The following is a 26,085-nucleotide window of genomic DNA, read 5'->3' as shown; positions in this document are numbered from 1 at the left end:
TTTGGTGTGGTGGTTCGCATCCTCTACCTTCTTACTAGGACCAACGTTGCATCAGTTATACTGAGAGACGGCCCCAACAGTGCTGTGGCATGAGAACGGTGAAGGCTCACGAGGCCCTTTGTGAGGCTAGATGGGTCTGCCAATAGACAACTGCACAGTGCGGTTGTCTATTTCAGACTGGTCTCTTGGCTAGGAGCTGTTTGGTCATGTCTGAATACTTTTAAATTTGAGATTGAGTCACTTCTGTACCCAACTGCTGCTATAGTTGTTTTAAAAGCCAGAATATTGAAATACTTGAATTGAAATAATCAATGTTTGTTTCTGGCTTACTGGAAATCTCAAGTATGTTTTCCTGTTTTTAATGCTGTAGGCAGAGAGACTCGAAGGTAAAAAAAGGCAACAAGAAATGCAAAGAAGAGAGATGTTCCTTGAAGATCAATATTAGTAAGTAAAATTTGAAACTTATTACCTAAAATTCCTTATCTGCTTGTCCTTCTGTTTTAGGGTTGTTTTTTTTTTTTTTTAATTTGTTTGCTTTCATCTGGTTTGGGGCTCAGGAAGGGTTTGGCTTCTGTTGCTGTTTTTCACTTTTTAACTTGAAACTTTTGACTTCACGGCAAGAGGCAATGGGCACAAACTGAAACACAGGAGGTTCCTCCTGAACATCAGGAAACACTTTTTTACTGTGAGGGTGACTGAGCATGGGCACAGGTTGCCCAGGGAGGTTGTGGAGTCTCCATCCTTGGAGATATTCAAAAGTTCTGGGCAACTGGCTCTAGGTGGCCCTGCTTGAGCTGGGGGTTGGACAAAATGACCTTCCAGAGGTCCCTTCCAACCTCAATCACTCTGTGATTCTGTGAAATATTCCAAGCCTCCTTCACACCTTATTCTGTGAGAAATTTGGTTCAGTAGATTTCTCTTAGCTTCTCAAAACATACACTTTCAAGTGAAAACTGTGAATTATAGAACGACTTTGTGCTTTCTTTCTCTAACTGAATCAATATGCGATCATTCAATCCAAGACTAATTATCAAAACAGGATCTAAATTACATCTCCACCCATTTATTTTAGTGACTAGTAAAGAAATCTAACCCACATGGAAATAATGAGGACTTCCTATATTTAAGCATAGTCCTACAGCTTAAATGTAGAGATCTGCTGTGAAGACCTGTTTCCCAAGAATACCTCTTTAATGTCAGATTTGGATATGGCTTAACTCCTGACATAATTAATTCCATTGGCAGTGAAGTTCCTGCCTTGCCAGTTCACTCTACCCTATTTTTTATTTTTAACTGATCCAAACCAATTCTATCACATAATTAACACACAATGCTGTTTAGTCACCTTTACCTTTTTTATCTTTGGCTCCTGAAATAATTCACCTGTGTTCTTAGCATGATTAATTGCTCTTTCCTCCTCTGTGACCTTTAAAGGAGTCACTTTTGTCCCATGCTTGTAGCTCCAGTTCCTTCATCATTTGCCCAGACTCTGTTCTCTGATGTATAGACTTCTCAAAACATGTATTTTAGTGACATGTTATCATGAGGGCAGTCAGTTGGTCCCCAGGTGGTGCAGGAGCTCAGGCTGCCTGGGCACTGAGAAGGAGACTGGCTGGCAGCCGTTCTGTCCACTGATTTAGGAAAGCCTTGTGAGCATTTAGCTGGTGTCATCTTAGGAAACCAAACTGACTGATGCAACTGAAGGTAAAGATGGGCTGTTGAGCTCCATTGCTCAAGATTATGTTCAACTATCAGAAGATTATTTGTATGTACTATGTATTGAACATACATGAGGAGGGCCCTGTAGATACTGCACCCGGAGGAAGTGAGCTGAAAACCTACCTACGGTGAATGCAATTTTGGTTAAGCAAAAACCTCCCATGCTGTACAGAGTGACACTACTGCCTTCCCTGGTCTGAAGGAATCCTCTGGTGCGCAGAGGAAGAGGAGTCTTTACCACTCGATGTTGTTGAGGGTGCATTGCTAAGATACATTGACATTATGGAGCACAACATGCAGGAGTAATGGAAAGATACTATGCGACATCTTAGATCTTGTAAAGTAACTCCACTGAAGTACTGCCGGTTATTAGAGACATGTTCGCATAAAAGTGCTTGGTATTTAAAGACGTGCTTTTGTCTACTATGCAAAAATGAGTGACTCATTACTTCCATCATCTAAGACCCTATGTCTAGAGGCGAAGAGAACAACAGGTTGTGCCCCTTTCCTCGCTGTCTCTGCTAGAGTATTTTGATCTCCTTCCCTGCTCGCTGGGAGTGGGGGGAAGGAAGGTCATGCGCTGCATATAAAGCAATGACCTCTGCAAAGTCATGGCCTGTGGAGCCATTTCAAAAGATAAGCTGCCTTGTTAGTCTGTCCTCTGTAAGCATCTGTAGCTGCAACATCACAATTTTCCTGAGGAGATCAATGCCTACCAGCAGTCTCATTAGCTGGGAAACCTTTTAAAATTGATCACCACCTCTAGCTGTATCAGCCTCCACAGGGTACAGCCCAATCAGTACCTCTCCCGTATGAAGTGCCGCTTCTATTTGATAAGGAAAGGCACTTAAGATTCTCGTGCCATTAACATACTCTGACAATAAAGTATGATGCTGCCCAGAAGTTCGTTGTTCTGATTAAATTCCTGTCACTATTAAAAACAAGAACTTCTCACTGAAATCCCCTTTCAAAGGGTGTAACGTGAAGTGAATGCCTAAAGGAAAAATTGTCTGCAACCTTGTCCACTGTCTGCAGAATACAGTTATTTCCTACCTCTTGAAAGCCTTGTTAGCTTCTCTGTGTACAACTGGCCCTTGAAAGTCAACAGTATCTGTTATCACAGTTGCTTGAGTATGTGTTTGTGTCTTGTGAGAATGAGGTCTAGACGCACATGCAGGGTGCTGTGGAAAAGTCTGCAAGCCTCTCTCTTTTGGGATCAGCAGCTCGTCTGACCCAGGAGGACTCAAGCTCTGTTAGGTGACTAAAATGGACAAAACTCACAAGGTATCTCCTAAAGTAGCTGTGTATAAAAAGCCTGAAGAGCACACAGGAGCAGACTTTGGGCTGGGGGAGTTGCTGCATGGCAGGATTGCTACGGTTTATACTAACAGAGGAGAAGCACTTGAGGGATTTATTGGTGATGGCGTCGCTGTGGTTCTGCCTCTGCAGATGCCAGATCTAGAAAATAAGGAGTACTTGTGCACTTTTCTACCGGAAACTACTTACACGTGAAATGGAGTCCTTCCTTCTGAGTAATGGTGTCTTGGATGCATTTTACACTGATGGCTTGTGGTAGAGACTGTGTTTCTGCCAGAGTGCATTAAAAGGCCATGAATGCTTGTGTAGTCCATACTCTGCAATTGCTAATCCTTGTGAGGAAAGGACTGAGTGTCCACCTTTCCAAATGGGAATGAAGAAGACGTTAGGTGGCTGGCCCGGGACTTTTCAGGACATCCCTCTTTAGTTAGGACACAAAAATTGTCATTTAAAAGGTAATGAGGGATGACTACCTCATGACTTGTTTTTCTCTGTGGCTTGCTGTGCAGGCTGTATGAATCTGTGCCTGAACTGTAGTGTGTCTTACCATATGGTTTTAGCCCAGCTCTCTGGTAAGGTGCTTTTATTTAATTTGGATTTGACTTCCCAGAAACTGTAGTGTTGGATGTGGTCCACTGCTTTTCTCATATCCATCTACCTATTTATGCAATGGGAAAAGCAGTCTAGAACATAGGGTTACTTTTTAATAGTACATGATGGCTGTTGTATCACTTCATCCTTCCCTTTGTTACATATTCGTGCCTCTGCTTTTGTGAAGGTTGTACTCCTGTAAAAATTCCTGGCACTGCTGCGCTCGGGTACATGTGTGCACTCAATATATTCTGCTCAGAATTTGGAGCTGGAAACAGAATTTGCCAGAGTGCCTCTAAGTGCATATTCCAAAACAATGCAGAAGATTCAGCAAACCAAGCTGATACACACTTGCCTGCCAAAGCAGTTTTCTCAAAAGTCATGAAATGCAAGAAAATAAAACCTGAATCAAAACAGCATTTTTATTTATTTATCTATTTTTACAGGATAAATACTAGTGTCCTTGCCACTTTTCAGTCCCCTATGATGTGTGGTTCAAACAGCAAGCTGGTAACAAATTTTCCCCACAGAACCGCAAATGTAAACCTGACCAGACTTTTAATACAGGTTGCTAGAGAGAATGAAAGAGGGCTCGCACAAAAAGGGTTTGCAGCCTTGAGAATCTTTTGTTTGCTTCTTCTTACCACAATGGTCTTCGTTTTGTTCATTTGCTCCTGATTATTTTAAGCATTGTCAATTATTTAGCTAACAGGCAGAAAACTAGGCTTTTAAAGACATCCAAAGGGACTCTCTTGAGTGTAATAATGAAGGCAGTTTATTGAACGCCTGTGAGGTTGCTTTCTAATTGTACGCATTAATCTGCCCATGCAAGCTGGCTGAAAATATAGAAGCAGATTGCACATGCAGATGGAGCACACAGAATGGAAGATCTATGCAATAGACTTATATGAAACTGCATTTTCCTTAAAACTGGATTTATGCTTATTGCTTCAGATAATAAATGAAACTTGATGTCTAAAATAACTTCCAAGAATGTTGGATGAGTTGGTGGGAGGAAAGAATAGCCTAGCTGTATTATTTCATCCAGTCAGGAAAACAAAAAAAGCAAGTGGGTTGACAGGAAAGATTAGTTTTGAGTGTGGGTGGGAAGTGATGAAAATAATTCTGCTGAGAAAGTTGCCTTTTTTTTTTAAAACCTATTTTTATACTTTCTTGAAGCCTCATACCTAAAATGAACTAGTGCCACATTTTTTGTTCTTATCCCCAAGAACAGGAACACATGCTCAAGAACTTGCAGACAAGAAAGCCTACCAGCCAAAGATAGTACAGTTTTGATCACTATCATTAGATTTGCCCAAGTCCTCCTTAGTATGCTTGTGCATTACTCCCAGTGAAGTCTGTGAATACTGCATTAAGCTTGGTATGTGGCTACTGGAAGGATTTGTGCTGGAAAGCAGGTGAACTAAATACCCAGAGGGTGGCCTTTCTTCCCAGTAAAGGGGATTGCAGGAGAGCCATCAACATCATACAGGAATTTAATGGGTTAATTATTTCACATTGTAATTTTTCACCTTATAACTTCCAGCAAAAGGTGAATCCCCCACCCACACGCACACCAAAAAATGGACATTGGTTCGTGCTGACAACTTTACACATGGCTGATGTTTGTTTTTCCTTCTTACCCAAAAGTGGACTCTGTCCTGCAGGTGTGGGTTAGGGTTGAGGTACAGGAGAACCAGAATCCATGTAGAGTTGTGGGCATGTTTGTTGCTGACAGGCAGAGATGTTTTTACTACCTTGCCCCTTGTCATGGCCCAGCTGTGAGAAACATGGCAGTTGCTTGTAGCCTTCTGAACTTACTTAAACCTTGTAAACTTCTTGCTGTGGTAAATCTCTGCAAAGAGGAGGGGATGTGAGAGGAGGCATGTATAACTGTATACCGGCAAAAGCCATCGGTGTCCCCACTCAGGCTACTTGCAACTTTCTTAATGGCTTAATTTTGAAATATGTACCTTTGGTGGGATTATTTTCACAAATGGTATTATCGGCCCCCCCAGCTTCATTCCCACTTTAGCAAATGATTTTCATTAGTGAAAATCCCAACTACACCTCCTTTTGGGGTCTCTTTCTCCATCTCCCAACATTGAATCTATGGGAAACCTGCATAAATGGACAGCAATCTCATTGACCTTTGCGTCGACTTCTGGAATTTCTTCTATTTTAACATTTGATTTTGTTAGGCCCCATGACAGAGGAGCAGCAATGGCCCTAGTACCAGCCAGCCTGGCTTGTGGGTCATAGCAAGTGCCTGACAAGGATGCATATGGCGATGCACAAGGCAGAGCCCTCGCTGAGGAAGGAACAAGGGCATCAGTAAGAACACACACACCATGGACCTTACTGAAATGAAGGGCAGCTTTTCTTGTCGGTAGGCTTTGGTAGTGTTAAGCAACAGATATTAATTTCTGCAAAGGTTGAGGAAGTTGTTACACTTAGACAATTAAATATGTTGAAGTCGAGAGAAGTGTAGATATGCTTGCTGGTGCTGCAAAAAGATGCGTGTTGAATGAAATTCAGTTTTGTTTTTTCATTTTGTTTTTGAGAGGGAGAGTCCTGCTATTGTTTAAAAACCATTGTGAAACTTCTGGCAGATGTGTGAAACTAACATTATGTATGCATTATGCATGGTTCTTAGATTTTTAGCTGAACTGGAAGAAAATGGTGAAATATCACTTCAGCATTGCTTACTGGCAATGAATTTGGAAGCTGATGTGTCCATGTCATTCAGCACTAGATGCTACTTCTGTTGTCTTAGCGACTACGCATGTTGTCTCCTCTCTGAAATGGCTATAATGATTTACCTGGCTTGGGAGTCTTTATTTTTATTTTTTATTACTGTTTTTGAATGACTCTTAGCATACTTATGGACGTTCATTAGAGCAGAATTGTAATGCTGGAGATCCTGCAGCTTGAGAAAACAAGGAGTTCAGGAGCTGTCTTGTTTTCAGTAGTAATAAGAGTGGCCATTATCTTTTAAAAATTGTCAAGAGAAATAAATAGATTTATGATATATGCAAAAGTATTGTGCTGCTTTTTTTTCAAAAGCACTGGCATAAAAGCTAGTATATTTTTCTGTATCTTGGCATTGCAGTGTCCGTCAATTAAAGCAAAAGAATTAACTGCCACTGGTTTCATTGGGAAGGAGTAATGAAGATTACAAGAAGCCTTTCTAATTGATGCATTTTTAATGTTAGTCTGTAAAACAGACTTAAAGCCAAGAACTTTATGGGTAGGCAGAAGAATTGTTTTCTTTACATCTTTGTTCTGAGAGGAATAGTCTCCAATGAAAAGCTTAGCAAGCGGTGCTGTGCGACTCTTGGGTGGAGGAAGGTGCTGGGGCCTGAGTCCATATCCTTATTCATGTCCCCAAGGATGGATCCTTTTCAGGACTGGTTCTTCTGTTTGCCTTGTAGATGTGCAGGAGTTAAGACCAAATGACACACAAAGTTAAAGACCTTATTCTGCACAGGATTTTAGACCTCAGGTCCTGCAACGAGATCAGTTGTGGGTCTTCAGATCTTCCACAGTTGCATGCTGGAGTCAACTGTGGAGCTTTCTGCTTCTCGGCTCTCAGGGCTGGTGACTCTGTTAGATCATGGGAACTCCTACCTAGGCCAGAGGAACCTAGGCTCACTCCGGCTTTTATATCCACCCCCTTGTCTCACCCCAGTGGGAATGTAGGCAGCACACTCATTTAGTCCCAAACAATAAGAAATACGTGTGGATTCCCTGATCTGCAAGTAGCTTGTAAGTGCATGGTGCCAACTCTAAATCCCTAAATTACACTGTTCTCAGTGGTTCACCTAGCAAATTCATGTTTCTGCATTTTACATATACTTGTTGAACTTCAAGTATATGCTTTTCTGTAACAGCTTTTAAGAAAGGACCCTGCCTGAAGAATAGTTGTGAAATGCAAAGCCGTGTATCTGAGGACCCACAGAAAGCATCTGCAACATGGGCTTATTTCCGAAGTCATGCACTGTCTCCTGCTAGCACGTTACTCAATGATCCTGGCAGCAGAGTCAGTATTTTCCCATGACAGCTCTTAAGAGTTTTTTAGCCCCCGAATCCAGTACTGTGCTTCACTCCCCCATGGCTGCATCTGTACTAATAAATTAAACACTGTCAATCATTGTCACTTTTGAGGCCAACAGGCCTGAGACTGCCTGCTTCCATTGTTAGCAAACTTTTTTACCTCCAAAAATGGGGCGGTTGCATCCAAAGTGCCTGTTGGGAGTTACTTGTGGTTGATATTCATTCCGGGACAGCAGCCAGGAGTTATTTGGGAAAGTGCTATTTGGAACAGGTCAAAACTATTCCAGGAACTTTTACCACAATATAGATGGCTGAGTTCTCATGCTAAGAGTATTGCCTGGTGCTATTAAACGTACCAGTACGGGGGTAGCCTATTTTAATTAGCAGAGCAAAAGGCTTGTTCCCAACGGTGTAATGGGAAACAGGGCTACTGAGAAAGACAAAATACTCTCATAAGATCACTCCAGCTTAACCAGTGCTTCTGAACGGCTCTCTTCCCTTCAGCCCGATGCTTAGGGGTAGTCAGAACTCAGGTTAGCAGCCTGTTAGGAGGGTGCCATCTTCTTGGTTTGTCTAAATTTTGGATCTCCTTTTGCCTAGCTATTTTTGAAGGGTATCAGGATGCTGCTGTATTCAAATTAATTTCTTCAGCTCATTCTCTTCTTTCCTTAATATTAATTAGTTTAGAGGAACACATTTTATCAGCATCTTTGATTAGCCCTTGAAGTTTTAGCAAGAGAGTGAGATGTTGCTCCAACTGTCTGAATGTGGAACACCTATGGACACTTTGATATGCTGATTTCCTTCTGGAGATAATGCGTTCCTCTCTGGAACATTAATTGAACTGTCAACTCTCTGACTTCCCCCTTTCCCTGCAGCATGGCTTATGCTATGCTCTGCATTGTTGTGACTATAGGTTTAATATTATGAAAAATACCATTCAGACAATATTTTGACAGTCTGGCAACTCCAGATGCATTGCTGGGTTTCCATAGAGATGATACACAATGAATAAACATATATGACTGACTTGACTGAGTTTGTCTTTAGTCAGGTTTGGAAACCTGAGTCCCTTTCTTGTGATAGGGACACTTTATTAATATATTACTTAATTTGGTGTAGTAGGGTGTTTTCTATATTCAAAGGCAGTGCACAGTCTTGCTGAGAAACTTTATTTACTTCCACTCTTGTAATCATCTTTTCTAATATCGAAACTGAGTTAGCTTTTCATCTATCAGTGTGCTGATCTGGGAAATGCAGTGTCTTAGCCCTCCGCCCCATTTTTATGCAAATAATGAGAACTTCCACATACCCCGTGTCATTCTTTTGCCATCCATAAGGAATTAGGACATCCAGGTATACCCCCAAGTTGCCAGATATTTCTTTGCAGAGCTTCAACCTTCTCAAATATATTCCAGGCTTTCTGTAGGAGTTCTTAGTCTTTCTGGTGTAGAAATAAATTGTTATTTTAGTAATTTTAGCATAGGTAGAGAAACACAAAATCTGCAATTTAAAACTTCAGGTTTCCAAAATTATTCTGCTCAATCTCACCACTCAACCACTCATCTTTCATGGAAAAAATGTGTGTACTTAATGCTTGGGTAAGAAGACTATTAATTTATTTAACCTTGATATACAGATGCTTTGTAGATCAGGGAATCTTATGTTTCACCTCGTTCTTTCTGTATTGTGTGTTGGCTGAGGTCCATGTTAACTGCTCGGGTAATGGAAGAAAGGGAGTGAACTGGGAATGTTGAGACTCTAAAAGCATGGCTTGCTACAGCTTGAGCAAGTACTCTGTACCTGAAGTGGTAACATAGTTTTGTATTCTGTAGAGTAGCAGAGAAGAACTTGTGGGTTCTTGTTCTTTTTCCCCACTTCTCCTCAATATACCCACTGACCAGCAGGACATTTTCCAGAAATGCATCTACTCACCGTTTCAGACCATGGAGTGAAAGATAAAAACACACTTGGTAGTCTGTTTCAGCAGTTAGTCACCACTCTTTGGCAGCCAAGGCTTTTTCTCCAAGGTTAAGTAGCTGTCCTTGGTAGTGGCATCTTCTCCCCCACAGAGCTAGCTGGTTGCCCTGTTAGCAGTGTAAATCTCTGTGTTGAATGCCTCTTGAAGCACTCTTTCTGCTCTCACTTCAGTACTTTCATGCTTACAAAAGCTGTATACAGAAATAAAATTGTCTCTTTCCTCTAACTCTATTCCTTTGAGTGAGCAAACACTTGATGTCCTGGTTTCGGCTGGGATAGAGTTAATTTCCTTCCTAGTAGCTGGTACAGTGCTGTGGTTTGGATTTAGGATGAGAATAATGTTGATAACACACCGATGTTTTAGTTGTTGCTAAGCAGTGCTTACACTAGTCAAGGACTTTTCAGCTTCTCATGCCCGGCCAGTGAGAAGCTGGGAGGGGGCACAGCCAGGACAGCTGACCCAAACTGGCCAAAGGGGTATTCCATACCATATGACGTCATGCTCAGTATATAAGCTGGGGGGACTTGGCCGGGGGACGGTGACCGCTGCTCGGGAACTGGCTGGGCATCGGTCGGTGGGTGGTGAGCAATTGCATTGTGCATCACTATCACTTATTTTGTATATCCTTTTATAATTATTATTATTATTTTCCCTTCCTTTTCTGTCCTATTAAACTGTCTTTATCTCAATCCACGAATTTTACTCTTTTTTTTTCCATGATTCTCTCCCCCATCCCACTGTGGGGGGAGTGAGCGAACGGCTGTGTGGTGTTTAGCCGCAGGCCGGGTTAAACCACACCACTTGAATAGATATGCCTGGGCCTGCAGGTTAGGAAGCTGATTCCTGATCACAGCACTGAAACTCCTATTCTTAACACTTCTTTATGTTGTTGCTTGTGACTTTGTTTAACAGTACTTGGTTGAAACTCTAGGCAAAGCGCTGTTACTTTGAAAATCTGGTTTATAAGAAATGCTGTTAGAAAAATAAAATTGCCCTTGCCAGAATATGAAATGACAATGGTGTGTAATTCTGCTTCAACTGAAGACAAGCTTTTTTTTTTCAATGCTACAAAATGCTTCAATGTCTGTCTACTTGATTAAGTAATCTGTTGTATTGTATTAACCATGAAGGAAAAACCCTTAAAATAATCTTTTAAATTACTTAGCTGAGATTTATAGATCTGGTAGAAAGATTTGCAACAATTCAGTGAAGCAGTTACATCCTGATGAAGTCCAATGTTATGCGAGTCTGTGTTTTAGGAGCTTTACAATGAGGAAAGAAAGCATAGCCACTGCAGACCCCAAATATGCAAATGACAATAATTGTTTGCTTAAAAATTCCTCCCAGCAAATGTCTTATCCACAATATAGGTTCTGTATCCTCTGTCCCATTTCATTCTGTCTGTCTTCGTAACCTTTTGTTCCACCTGTGATGTTTTTCAGCAGTCACGTGATAGAAAATGTCTAGGCTAGATTCCAAGGGTGGAATAAAAAGCTGTATTTATTTTTATGGAAGCACTAACAATTCTGTTTGGATTGGATTTCTTTGCAGCAAAACCAATGAATTATTGAACAGATTGGACTTGGGTTTGCCAAAGAGTGATTCCTGTCAGATTGCTAATAGTGGCCCAGAATCTACAGCATGGGTAAGCAAAACCATGGCGTGCGCTGTATTTTCTGTCAGCTTTCCAGGTGCTGTCAATAGTGTAATATTACAATATTCTAACTGAGCTTAATTGCCTAAACATAACTCAGTGAGTACCAAGGCATCTTTCTGGGTGAATAAGATTGCCTACATTGTCTCTTACACACTGGCAGAGTATCCTACATAGTAGGGGACTGCCTTATTACTCACAGATCTCTCTCTGATAAATGAAAGCCAGATTTATATTCTAAGGGCAGATCAGAATTTTAAATGTGCTCTGTACCCATCCATTGGTGGCAAGCTTTTATGAAATCTCAACTACTTCATGTCAACGGATGCTTTACTGCATTGAAAATCTAGTCAGAAGGGAAGCTTATTTCTCACTGCATCCTAAAAGTGGTTCCATAGATTGCTTGGGGACTTTGTCCCAGTTTGAATGAGCCTGGTAAGTATCAATGTAATTAGGAAATAGATAAAGTATTGCTTAAGTTTCATTATTCTAATTGCCTCAAAAAGGCTTTTTCACATATGATTAGTCTCTTCGTGTCTAAACCAAGCTTTCCTACTGATGTAAAAACTTGCAGTGAGGAATATTAACCCTGAGACAGAAGTATTTCTCCTTTAGGGAGGTTTGTAACTGGGGGAAGACAGAGAGCAGGCAGCCAAGTGGACAGAAATTGTCGCTACAAGCAATAGTTCTTAGTCAGCAGAAACTTGGAAGTATCCAACCTGGGCAGCCCTCTGTTGTATACAACCTTGAACACCAACAGTTGAGTAAAAGGAGGGAAGGATTTACCTCCATATTTCCTTGGAAGCCTTGGAAATGTGCAAGACCCTCCCGTTATAGAAATTGCTGCAAACAGAATATATGACAGCTCTGTCTTGCCTCTAGTGTCTCTTCCAGGTTTTCATTGCATGAAAAGGGAAGGTGATAGTGAAAATAGGTTCCTTTCCCCTTTGATTCCTCAGGTCATTTTGTGTCTCTGAAAACCCTAAAGAAATCTTAGCATGTGTGGGCAGATACATAGCTTGAAGGAGCCAACTTCTGCCCAGCAATGCTGGGCAGAAGGTCAATTGCAGGACAGTGGCTTTCAGACTGTCTTTTGTAGTCTGGGCGAACAAGCAAGATGAAGGACTATGGGAAGGGAGAAAAGATGTCTTGAAACCACTTCTACCTCCCTCTTGAAGCATCCAACAGTCCAAACAGTGGGGAGCGTGTTCTTTGGTAGGGAAGACCCAGCTCTGCAGCCTTTTATATGGTGTGAACATTGAACTGCAAAGACAAGTGAGCTCGTGTCCCCAGGACTGACTTGGATTTCAGCATTTTGGTGTGGTGCCTTCATATCTATACGGAAATGGGTGGATGCCTGAAGGAACACTGAATTCTTTCAGGTGTACAGGTCCTACTTTTAGCCTTTGCCTTTTACTTCACCTACCTGTGTGTGCCTTTCTCATTCCAGTTTTTGAGGGGTTTCTTAATAAGTTATGCCAAATTACATACCATAGTTCATCTTTGGCTTCACTAGTATCCAAGCAGATAAAATACATATTTTATCTATACTGTTCTTTAATACTAGCTGATATTATACATGTCTTTTGCATGGCAGCATTTCTATAGCTTTGTGAATTAATTCATCCCTTGCTTATAATGCAGCAATGCAGTTAGCAAAATGTCTTCCCAACCAACTTGGACGAGGTACGGTCTATAGGCATATGCACAGCCTCTGTGCTCTGTATGAGGACTCTGAAGCACATAACCAATGAGTTGTTATCTAAATAAACTTGGCATAGTACCAAAATGCTAAACCAGTGGGAAAACTTGAACTCTAATTTTGATGTTATCTTGGACCTGTCCTTTGTCTGGAGTAATCAAAAGATTCAGGAACAATGTATTTGAACAAGTGAAGTGTGATAAGCTTAGGAAGCGCCTGACATGTGTGCTAAAAGGGGGGCATATATATATATATGTGATTTTTTAAATTTAAAATTCATGTTCTAAAAAAAGTTTAGGACAATGTAATGTTGATCAATTTTTTTCCCTCACATCATTTCTTTGATAGTGATATTAATGTAGCACACCTAGTTCAAATATCAGTGTCAAATATTACTTGGTGTGAATGAACAAATTTAACTTCTTTGGAGTGACTCTGTCATTGGTGACTTTTTTTGCCCGCTTATTTAATCAAGCTCATAATTAATTTTAATCCTGTCTTTCAAAGTGTTACCAATCCTGTGTAGATTTTTATTGTCTGCCAACTCGATTAACATACACTCCACACAATTCTCCAAGCCATTACGGAGAGTAATGAATAATATTGGACCCAGAATGAGTCTCACTGGACCCATGTAACAACTCCTCCCAGCTCAAAATTGAGCTGTTAATAATTGCTTTCTCTATTCAGTCTTTTTAGCAGATTATGTGCCTGTTGTTTTAATGGTGTCATTCTGCATGCATATATCAAGTTTTGAGAACATTGTGTAGACCTGCAACAAACTCCTCACTAAAGCCAAACCTGCACACTTCTTGTATTAAATTATACTGGCTCATTATTTAGTGTGCTACACTATGTCCCTGCTCAAAGACTTTACAGTATAAGTTCCTATGTATAAGATCCTAAGGATCCTATAAGATCCTAAGGGTAGGCTGGCTCTTTGCTAACAACTGCAACTTGTGAGAGACCAGGGCTTGTTACTGTAATGAAAACCTACTATGCAGCTGAATACATTATTCATGATGTGTAGTTCAGATTTTCAGTTCTCTTGGCTGCCCCACAAATAATATAGCAGACACGATCTCTCAGCTTCAGTTGCCCTACCTCCACAAATGCCTTTCCACAAATAATCCTGGGTTCCCCTCTGTTACCAGGCCTCCGTTCTGCTTTGTTATCTTGGTAATATTTTCAGTACTTTTCTTTCTTCCCAGAATACCCCACCTCACTATCATATATCCTCATTGTGTTTTCTGACTGCTCAGGGTATCTTTATGCTTGCCACTGGGACACGGAATAGCATGTGCTGTGGTTGCCTGGGTGTGATGTGCAGGTGGACGTTCAGCCAAACCGAATGACTGAGAGGCTTTAGACCATTTCTTGTTTAAATTTTAGTCTTGAGACTAATCTGTTTTTTAAGTAACTGGAATCATTCAACCGCTTCTGTTTTGTTAATTACCTGTATAATGATTTGGGAATAAGGTTTGGGATTTTGGCCGCCCCTCTCCCCACACCAATGTGTTTATATTCTCTGCTGAACGATAGACAAGAAGCCATACTTACAAGCAAGCTCTTCAAGAGGATGAAAACAGAAGATTAGAGGAAATGAAGCAAGAACAACGGAGGAAGGTAATTATACATTAACAGTTTGCATATTGTATCATTTTTGCATGCTGTGAAACCAATTAAATACATTGATTACTTGTAGCCTACGCAGAGAGCTTCTTTTTAGCAAAAGTGGTTCAGTCACTGTTTTCAAATATTGTGAGAGACATGAGCCAAGCTGTAAAATTTGGACAGGGACAGGACAATTATCTTCTGGGTTCAAGGCTATTTGCATCTAGATGACAAACTCCTGTTCGCCTCTCCATTTGAACAATTGTGCAGAGCATTTTTTGACCACGGCACCCGATTTCATAGGCTAAGGAAACCAATTTCCTCTCTTTCAGGCAGAAGTAATCTTACTGAGATATTCATGATGATCTCAGACTCTGAATAGTCTCTTTCTAGAGAATCGAGGCCTGTGTGCCCTGCCTTCCCAAATGGGGATGTGGAAGAAGTCAGATTTGCTGTTGAGTCTGTATGCTTCTCTGTTCCCTTGCTAACCACCTAAATGAAGAGTCTTGAATTGTCCAAAAAAGCAGGCATGCTGTAACTGCAAGTTTGAACTCCATCTTCTGCGTATGTGGCACGCATTCCTGAAGCGCATCTGAACCACTATAGTCCCTCTGGCATAGATTTGGGTACCATAAAGTTCATCTACACAAGGCGATGGCACTGTGCTAAGTTATCTGTCTTGGCTCCAGGTCTGACTGTGCAAGCATGGGGAGGGCACCATTTGAAAATCATATTAGGAAATCATTTGAAAACATATTAGCAAATACTGAGCCTCTTGCTCTGCCTCTGCTGTTACTAACATCCAAATTAATGTTAAACTACTTCCCCAGTATCAGAATCTTAGTGCAAAAAATTCCATGCAGTGAGTTTCTACTAGAGCTGGACAAGTGACTCAGCCCCTCTCACGGACATCTTTCTTTAAATGTTGGGGATAAGTGTCCTCGTTTCATAGTATTCTAGCAACCAGGATGCTGGAAACAAAAGGTGGAGAAAAAGGAAGGCTCTTAATTGCCTTCCCATCAGGTGTATGCTTATTCCCAGGAACTGTACAGAGGAAAAATTTTGAAAGCCAGTCCTGATGGGTGTAAGGCTGGTAGCTGTTGTATTCTTTACATTGATTCTTCCATAGAGAAAATAACTATAGATGTGAATTAGCATGCCCCTACTTTATGAGTTTGGTTTAAGGGACCCATGTAGAGCTTTAGACTCCTTACCGATTTCCACAGATTGCTAAGAACATGTTGTCTGCTTCTAAGGCTGCTCTTGCTTGGTACACGGTTCCAAGTGCTCCTTGCCTTCACAGTTGCTGCTACCTATTGCGCAGAGTAATGCACTACTTACGATCCTACTGTAAATAATATGTATTTTAAAGGCTCCAATAGTTGTCCCTCAGATATATGTTGGCTTGTTTCTACTTCAAACTAATATTTATTAAAGTAATTGTGAATTCTGTCTTGTGTGTACCTCCTAGCACAGTGTAGCTATAAAATGTATAGGTATTGTCAGTTCCCTTTTTTTTTTTCAGAACAGGTTTTAGTATGTATTGCTTTATTTAGAAATTTTCAGTATGCTTTGAACACCGCATCATATACACACAATATATTTCAGAACATTACTCCAAGGGAGGACTCAGCATATTGGAAAGTCAGATACTGGGTTTTAATTTTCAGGTTGAATAGTTATTTAAAACAGTGAAAATTAAGGTTGGCTTTTTTATTTCTTAATCCTGTTTCTTCTTTTAGGGCTAGACAAATATTGATACAGAACACATTTGCAGTTATTGATTTTCTTCATACATTTATTGCATAGTTTTTATTTAATGTTCCACTTAAATTGATTTTTTTTTTTTAAACTTTTGTGGTTCCATTCAGTTATTGAAGCTTTTATCTAACTGCATCATTTTATTTTAGTTCCTATTCCTACTGCTGCTCAGTTGCTATGGAAAATATGAAAGATGGTTCTGTTCCTATCTCTTCCCCCTTGCCCTGCAAGCCACATTTTCTTTGCAGAAAAATCTGCATCTTCAATTCTTAGGTGCATTGCAGGGAGCAAGAGCCAGACAAACAAGCACACATGCAGAGCAGAGTCATACAAGCTGTGTTTCCTTCACAGTCCCGGCTAAAATTGCGTAAGCAAACTCTCCTCTGAAAAGAATTCCCTTTGATGCTGTTTATATACCTTAATATTGTGTAACATAAGGATGGTAGGCTGCTGCAATGCTGGGAGCTTGCACACGCTTTCACCACACCAACAGGTACCAGCTGCCTTCCCCTCACCCTTGCAGGGAGCTCCAGGGAGCTGGAGGTGACACACCATGCCACATAACCCCGTTTTCGTCTTCTCCTCGCGTTCCACAGAGGCAGGAGGCGAAGGGCATGTCTCCTTCGTACCCTACGGGCGCAACGGCTGTGTCTGCTCCTGCTAGATGACTTCAGCTGTCTTCCCCCTTGGACCCACAGGGAAACTCAAACCCGTGGGCTGGGGCAAGGGGAAGCAGACTGGTGTCTGGCATACCCCTTTAAATGTAGGACTGTAAATGTCTGAATCCTGTAACTTCCCAATTTTTAAGGCACAAACAAAGCTCATCCAGTGCAACGCTGAACAGAAAAATGAGCTCAGTTTTTAACATAGTGCTGTCACATAAATGAAATGCTGTTGAGAGAAGTTCTGGGAATGACACGTGGCTCTAGCTGAAGTTAACACCATGTGGAATTAATTGGGTTTGCAACATAGGTATGTCAGTTAAAAGTAAGTTTGTTGATTTTTTTTTTTTTTTTCACGTTTATCATCCCCAGGCTGAATTAATGGAATTTAAACAAAAGCAGGAAGAGGAAGCCAGGACAAGAGCACATCAAAATGAACAGAGGAGGTATGATGCAAAAATGCAGAATACACTTTAACTGAATTCCTATCTGGAAAGGGTCTCAAAATTGCAGGCATTCATGCTTTGGAAGACGATTGCAATGAGGATCCCTGACCTCGCCTCTGGTTTAGCTTTGCCTTCAAATGAGCCACTAATATCCATCATTACAACTGCTCACTGTAACTCAAGAGTGCCTTTTTCACTTTATCTATCCTGTCAGCATAGGATACAGCACAGGGTAGAAACTATTAGTAGTTTCATGGGTAACTACTAGTACAGTAGTTTCAGCTGGGAAACATTTTATCTATCTATCTATCTATCTATTTATTTTTACTTTATTTTAGAATGGGCTACTTTGTCCCTGCCACATTTTGTGGTTGACTGTCACTGAGGTTAACATGCAGAGCTAAATGTGGGATTTGATACCGATACAGATGGAAGCTGCAGTGCAGCAACGCCTTCTGTGCCCCACTGCTGTGCCCTCTCTGTGCCCAGTGGTTCTAATCTTGCACTTCTGTCACTTAACTGACTTTCCATTATCTTGAAGCACAGCTTTATTCTCAGCTTTGTTTTCTGCTGGTAAAAAGAAACAACGCTCAGGCTCAGAAATAAAAACACCATTTGTTTCTTTTTTTATATTATTAGGGAAATATTAAAAAAAATACTTCTGTAGGCAACCACTCTCCATACTGTTTTCATTTCTTTTTTTTCTCTAGCAAGGATATTGAGATAATTACTCATAGAAGGTAATGAAGGATTTTCGATTCAGTCCATCTCATGTCCCTAGATAGAAATAATTCAGTATCTTGCGTTTTACATCATTCTTACCAATAGCATTGTAAAACATTAAAACAACAGTCATGTTTAAGCATGTGTGTCAGTCCTAAGCATTAATAGGGGAAAAAAAATACTGAACTGAGACTAGGGAAAGCCACTCACAGAATGTTAAATTTCAAAGGTTTGTGAACTCCTCAGCTACCTTCAATCATTATTCATTTTTTGTTGTATTTTAAGGGTAAATAATGCTTTCCTGGACCGACTCCAGAACAAAATGCAACCTAATAGCATCTACCAACCTGGATATTCTGGGAGTCTGGACTACCTCAGTAATGGCGCCTGGGTAAGTTTTTGGGTACAGAACGTGAAAGCAATGAGATTGTTTAAAAGTTGACTTTTTCCCCAGGTACTATTATGTGTCTGTGTGCGTTTAGCCTGCCTGACAGAACTTACAGTCCTGGCTGGCTGTCTACAATAGCTTTTAAGAAGAAATCCTGTCTTAAATACAAGCTGATCAAATGGAGGAGGGAGGAACAGGTGCTCTTGCAGCAGAACTCAGTGGCTTTGCATGCAAGGTACTTACTGCAAGGAACCTCATCCAAGGTACTTCCTTAAGTTCAGAACAAGGGTAGTGAAATCGTAAGGGATTTTTTGAAAGTCTTTAAATGAAAGATATTTGGAAATGTTGTAAACATTTTAATATGATCTTGAAATTGGAGGGGGAAAATCCCATGAAAGGTACAGCTGTTCACTTTTTACCCGTATAAAATTATGACAAAGAAGACCCAACTGCATCCAATTTAAAATACATAGTATTTGTAAGGATTCTTTGAAGAAAACGTACCTTGACTGTAGACTATTAAACATCTATTAATTTTTTCAGCTGTCCTAATGAGGCATTAATGTGACTGTTACTTAGAATTGCACTTTTCAGTGTAAAAAAAAAAAAAATTATGTAGTATTCCCATCATGGAAATTTCCATTAGGTTGAAATTCTGTTGCTGAGAGGACCCTAGCGCAGAAATGGAAGATTTACAAAGACTGAGCAGCAAAAGGATGAGAGTCTAAGAGAATTTAGTGAACGTGCCAGTGTAGAGAAAGATGTTTAATTGATAAACCAGAAAAGTTTGAATTGGATTAGTTGGACTGTCTGGTGAGGATGTGTATGTTGGCAGATGAACGCCAGGAAGACTTGGGTTCAAGCATCTACGAAGTCAAGGCATGATTAAGAAACAGATATTCTTGCTGCTGGAGTTTTCCATATAGTGAAAGTGGAAAAAGAGTGTCTTAATCACTGCAGGCTTTGGGCAAGCCCTGGGCAATGGCAGAGGACTCAGGAACCTTGGACTGAGGCCACCTTTGTGCATAGCAGTTCTCTTGGTCTTGCTGAGAGGAGGCGGGACCTGCCAGCTCAACCTCCCATAAGGTCTGCAGGCAGCTGCTTGGAGAACCAGTTGGTTAGAGGCTTTACTGGTAAGGCCTGTATCACGTGCCAGGCAATCCAGGAGTTGTTGGAAGCCAAACTACAGATGTCCAGGCTCGTAATCAAGTACGAGTAAGAGAGCACTCTGGCTGGCAGGTCTGAACCATCTCCCGAAGGATGGCATGTCTGCAGATAGCAGAATTAGAGACTTCAGGTAGGACAGAGCCGACTGATACCTAGTAAGGGGCAAAAGGTGAAGTCTGCTGGATGGGGCCTGCTTAACAAAGGCAGCAAGGGCAGAAATTATTATTTTTATTTCACTTTGTGTCCTTTATCCCAATTTGTAAACTGTTTCCTGATAAACTCAAAAGAAAATGTGTGACACAGCTGAGATCCCCAATATCTAAACTCGAGCATCTCCATCAGAGCACCTGCTGTCACCACTGAAAACCTTGCCATTGTCTATAGAGGGAGAAGGGTTTTGCCTTTAGCCAAATGCCATATGTCCTCTTCAACAGGGCAAGTGTTCGTACCACCAAAAGAGTGGACTCAGCCCAGGCACAGTTTTAACAACAGATGACTCTATGACGTATGCAGCCAATCTATGCTTTTTTTAAAAAATATATATTCAAAGAATGCATCAACACAAATGCAATAAAACCCTGTGTGTAGAAGTGACAAATTTCCTATTCTGATGTTTACTTAATGGCTCCCAAGGAGCCTGCCTTCTGTTGGGTAATGCTAGATTATCCATTTTTCCTTTATGTTGTGATGTAAGATTTGAAGACTAAACAAAGCAGGGAAAGAATAAACTATGAAAGAATATGTCACCGTGGAAAGGAATTAAAAATTAGTATTGGTAATAAGAGCAAGAAAGACAAATATCTCTCAAAAGATAGGCTGGAGGCTGCAACCTCAGTGTCTTTGATTATACCAAGATTCTTCTCCCTTCCCTTGGGATTTTAAGCAAAAAGAACTGAACTCCAGGTGGGGCTTACAAGTCACATAGTCTGCAGCGTGGTGTTTTACATTACAAGGGAGCTAACTGAAGCAGGTCAGACTAAAAGAAATTAAAAAGGTTCCCAAAGTTAAGACCTGCAGGTAATTTTTGAGCCTGCTCCATCTGTGCAGTGGCACTGAAGAGGAAATATTTGTTCTCTTTCCTGCTTCTTTTTTTCCTGTTTGAACTCTTTACAGTCACAACAGCTTCACACTTAGCAGAAACTGAACATCGCACTGTGTTGCCGATATACCTGCTGTATTTTTCACTATTACTTCTATTAGCCTGATTTCCTAAGGAAATGAAGTTTGTATGATCACGCTGTCTGTCTACACGTAATAAGGTTTTCAACTTGCTGGCCAATCTTAGCCAAATTTGAAAGGGAGTATAAGTCTCAAAGATAATTAAGTTTCTGTGCATTTCGTGAAAAGCACTGGCTGGCAGAGGAGAGACCCCAAAACAGTACCCCACTCTGAGGGGTGGTGGGAAGGACCTGGGCACTCTGTGCGTTGTTCGGCTGCAGCCCTCCGGCTGATCAGCATGGGCACAGCTCCAGAGCAGCTGCAGCTCTGCCCTGTTTTCCTGGGGGCTAGGGGATGAAAAGGGGACATGGGTATCACAGGAGACATGGAGAGGAGGGGGGAAGGTGAATTTATTGTGTCTGGGCAGGGGGGAGGAGAGCAGTTGCATTGCCCAATTGTCCCCTAATCGATAGGAAACTAGTTTTCATTAATTCATCTGCCCTCCAGACATCTTGTGTTTTGTTAGGAATATTTATAAGCTGTTATTTCAAGAAGGATCTTCATGAAAGTAATCTTTTCTCCCTTTTTGGTTATAAATGCCAGGGCGCTCTCTGCATGGTTGTGTGGTTTCCTTTTTTAATGGGAAGACAAATTAATGAATTTCCACTTCCGCCTGTGAGCTACTGCACCCTTGAGAGAGCATTGAGTCTTGTTGTATGCTATCAGAAAAGTTTTTATGTCCTTTGCGCTGCCATTGTCTCTAACATAAGGATAAATCTTTTAGGATAGGACAGTAAAAAAATAACAGTTGTCCTTTGGACATCAAAGTTTAATCAATAAGATTTAATCCTTACTCATCTGGGACGTATGATTGAGACAGTATCTGTTCCCTGTAATGGCACAAATGATCAGTTTTATTTAAATATTAAAACACTTCTATTTTTACAAAAGAATGACTTTAAAACAGTTGCACATTTTTATAGTCACTCCCTTGTGAGATTTGCCCGTGTTCCAGTACGGAGGGATTTGCAGAGGCCAAGTGCTAATGCATGGCAAGCCTGTAACAGAGCCCTTGTTTATTTTTTGTGTGGAAATGGAGCACTGTCAAGGACCCTTTTGTCTATTCTATTATTGGGGAGAGGTCACATGGTGAACATATGAAATTTATATGTCTGCTCTTCTTTAATGAAATACTAGTTGTCTTTTTGAAACTCTCTGAGCTATAGTAAACCCAGAATCTAGAAGGCAACATGACATATTGCACCTTCCCGTTTCATGCCTCCATTACACCCGGTGTCGTGCATAAGAATGAGAAGTGCTCTCTCAGATGCTGACTCCGCTCTTTCAGTGGATGCATAATTCTAGATATTTGTTGTGGGAAGCAACTATGCCCTGAATACACGGGTGCAGCGTGACAGGAAACCCCATTCTCTTCCTCTCCCATATGCAGAACAAGAACTCGATGGATGCTGGATAAATCTGTTTTCAGAAAACATGATTTATGGATAAAACTATTTTAAATAAACATGGTTTGTGAGTTAGCACTTGGTTTAGTTCTTGTAGCATGATCCATGGGAATGTTTCTTTGGAATCTCAACCAGCACTTGATTTATGCTATTTGCTACCAATTCGAGAGGGAGCATGTCATGAAGTTTACTGTTGCACAGCAAAGAAGAACCATAGCTCAAAGGTCCCTGAAGTTACAAGGCCAGCATGCGTGCCACAGTTTTCTATACACAATCAGTCTTTAATGCAGACTTTCATGAACTTTTAGATGGATAAAGTTGCACTGAAAGTACTGGTTTCCCAGCACAAAGAAAAAGCTTTTATTTAACATGGGAGTATTGAGAATAGAATATTTATATAAGAAGGTTCCAGACTGCAATCCACAATGGTTACATTTGTTTTAACAAAGAATGTGGTTTGCTAACTGAGCTTTAACCTGGTTAGTCTACGTACAATCTGAGTTGGAAAGATTATTAAATTTTTTCCTAAAACTGGTTGGTTTAGGTTTTTTTATTGAGAGTAATGTGCTTGTCTTTCCTGGCAGAAGGATGGCAGAAAATAAATAAACTACTCAGCAGAAGTATCAGCATCGATGTAGGGACCTCAGATGAGTAGGTCCAGGCATGCTGTAGCTGAGTCTAATGACTTATCTCTGACAAGGCAGTCAAACAGCATATGCAGATGTGTTCTGCCTGGCTTGACTTTGAGCGCAATCATTCTTTCCTTTGAAAATCTCATCCTAAAAGAATAGTGGGAGTCTGGGGAGGAACGGAAGAAACTTTTCACTCTTTCAAATTGTGTGAGATCAAGAGAGGATTGAGGTATCTGAAGATGTTTGGAACACTTCTAGATTGATTTTTTTCCAGCAAATCCAAGATACGTTTATCTCCTGAGTCGATACATCCTGCTATTCATATTGAGTTCAAATCGAAGAAATATTTATTGCTAGAACTAGAATCTTGCAGAAGGGTTTACTTGTTATTTTAAGTAGAGTTTCAAAACTCTGCTTAAGGAAGCAGCACCAAGTAATCAAGAAAGTTCCGCACAACTGGATAGCCATAATTCCTTGCATAAATATGTGATTGTACTGTACATTGTACATTGTACTGTACTAATGCATTTTTTTTCTTTTATCCAGGAGTCAAACTACTTGGAATAAAGGAGGAGAAAGGTAAGAATAATGAATCTGTTTGTTCTTTTTAGTACCAATGCTGGTGTTAATTTAGCTTCATATTTGACATTTCATTATGAAAGCTTATGTGATTTAATTCTCAAGTAATATGAGAGGGGATCTTAAATGCTTTCCAACTCTGTGTTTGGGGCCATGCAATGGCGCATACCTATTCTGAAACACGTTCTTTCATAAAGAACTGCAGAACATGTATTTCAAGTCAGAGGAAGTGCTGATGGCATGGAGGGCATCTGCTGGGGGTACCTTGATATTTAGGCTAAAACCTCAGTACAGCCACATTCTCTGCATCGTGGACTGTGAGTGGATAAACCTGGGAAGCTGAGGAATGTGGCTGGAAGTGCAGGAGGCGACTCTGCAAACTTTCAGTGGTCTTAAGTGAAAGAGGATGACTTTGTCGTGGGCTGCGTTCTTCCTGCTATTTCCCATGAGCAAAAAGGGAGACTATTCGTATCAGTGGAGGCTGTCGGTAAAACACCACTACTGAATCAGAGAAATCAGGCCCTCTGTTTTCAAATGACCTTTTCATAAGGCTCACTGCACCTACATTCTTTTCTGAAAGGGTTTCCCTACCCTAATTCCCAGTTCCAATATAAAGATTTGTGCAGAGCCTTTACTTCTAGGCTTGGAGACTTTTGAAGCAAGTTCAGGCACTGACACACATTATTCTTGCCTTAGAAGATGGCTTTGACATAACTCTTTTTTTTTGAGAGCTAGGATTTTATAAAGAGAAATTAAAAAAAATCAAACTTAAAAAAGCCCCTTGCTTTCAACCTTTCTCCCACAAACACAGATATTCTTCTGCGACTTTCTTCCTCATTTTCTGCTCCAACAGTTATTTTAGCATTTTTGCAGCAGGGTTGTATTCTGAAGACAGTATCTAAATAATATTGTTGGCCTCCTATGAGTCGTCTTTTCAATTTTATGAGAGTAAAATTGTTATTAAAAATTAACTCAAATTCACTAAAGAAATGACGAGTAGGTAAAGGCAGTTCCTGACAGGGGAAGAAATGGTCATCTTTTGCAGCCCACAATGCTATTAGGTTTTGTAAACTGTGGGCAGCTGAAGGAGTTCAACGCATTGGATTCTTTGTTGTTTTTCACAATATCTACAATACCAGTAATATATTTGCATATGAACTGTACAAGAATTACGGATGGGTGTACTTTTTTAAGCCTTGTTTTACTGTTGTTTTGAAAACACATTTCAGCTTGCTACATTAATATATTGTTCAAAGAGTTATTAATATGTCTGCAGATAATTAGGACATTTTGTGAATTAAATTTACAAAAAGATAGAAATCCCTTCATGAAGGCTTTACATAATTAAAAGCTAAAACCTGTCGGAAGAAAAGGGAGACTTTATTTTCCAGTGGACTTAATCCTAGAGAAGTTGACTTTGATTTTTGTTTTTGCTGCAAAAGATAATTTCTAATTCTGTTTTCTCCCTCTTGTTACAGGGTATTGGAGAAATATTCACTTTTATCTGGCCTAGGCCAAATGACCTTGTAAAAGCTCCAAGAAAGCGCGCTTTTATCATTGTGATTTTTTTTCTTACCCTGACTTCAGCTTCACACCCACTTCATGAGCAATCTGCAGAGACTGGTTTCTAGCTGTCATTATTCACGCATATTTGAAGCAGCTGATTATGAAAGTCCTGTTTAATTTTTAATAAGAGAATGTGTCATTTTTTTCTATAAGTTGTTTTGCCTCTTGCAGAATGTAATTATCCCAGTCTTTGGGATCTCAGAAAAAGGAGACTTTAGTGGCTGCAGAAGCTGCAGTAATATTTGTGTTTACTTGCTGCTCTATACCCAGCCAAAAATGTCTCAGAGACTTGAACTAAAGAAGCAGGTAGAGGGTTTTCTTTTGGGATGGGAAGGAGAAGCGTTGCTGGTTTTGTTTTGTTTTGTTTTGTTTTGGTGGGGATTTTGTAGAATTGTTTCACTGTTGTATTCAACAGCAGACACTCAAGAAGAAACAGATGTGTGTATTGTAGACAGGATCTTTTAAATATGTTCTTAGAAAAATACAATCCGTGAAAGAAATAAAACTTGAAATAACACTGAAATTTATTCAATCTCTCCCACATCTTTTGTGGTATGATATACCAGTTTTTCACTTTGCCTGTTTTACCTTGGTAACTTCTGTTACGTGAGTGGGGATAACTCCTGCAAGGTTAGCTTTAGTTTCTTGCTTTTCTTTGTCGCTCTAGTCTAATGGAATTTAATTTATATCTCTCTGTTTCTGCAGATGACAACATTTTAATGCTTTCCAAAAGTCAGATGCATGACCAAGATATTTCTAAGGGAAAAGAAGGGTCCACAGTACATGTTAGATAAACCATGCAAACAAGAAAAAGTATCTGAGACATTTACAAGAACATCTTAGGCAAAGTTAAAGGTTTCCTGAGCAGTTTTTTTCAGTGTGCAGGCACGCCACGGTATTTTT

At 40.4% G+C, this 26,085-nt stretch overlaps 1 protein-coding gene across 1 annotated transcript in view; it reads left to right on the top strand.

The window, feature by feature from the left end:
- The window catches only part of EPSTI1 (epithelial stromal interaction 1), a 48,368-nt gene extending 22,667 nt beyond the window's left edge, over positions 1-25,701 (top strand). Inside the window, exons 6-12 of the mRNA XM_076338582.1 lie at positions 371-444; positions 11,216-11,309; positions 14,563-14,646; positions 17,430-17,503; positions 18,512-18,617; positions 23,584-23,616; positions 25,095-25,701. Of these exons, the coding sequence (XP_076194697.1) occupies positions 371-444; positions 11,216-11,309; positions 14,563-14,646; positions 17,430-17,503; positions 18,512-18,617; positions 23,584-23,604 (453 nt within the window). The 3' untranslated portion in view covers positions 23,605-23,616; positions 25,095-25,701. The remainder of the gene's footprint in view (positions 1-370; positions 445-11,215; positions 11,310-14,562; positions 14,647-17,429; positions 17,504-18,511; positions 18,618-23,583; positions 23,617-25,094) is intronic.
- The last annotated feature ends 384 nt before the right edge of the window (positions 25,702-26,085 follow it).

This window comes from Aptenodytes patagonicus, chromosome 1 (genome assembly GCF_965638725.1).
Source record: "Aptenodytes patagonicus chromosome 1, bAptPat1.pri.cur, whole genome shotgun sequence".
NCBI lineage: Eukaryota > Metazoa > Chordata > Aves > Sphenisciformes > Spheniscidae > Aptenodytes > Aptenodytes patagonicus.
Note: the sequence above shows the minus strand (reverse complement) of the source record. Positions and strands in the feature narration are given on the sequence as shown.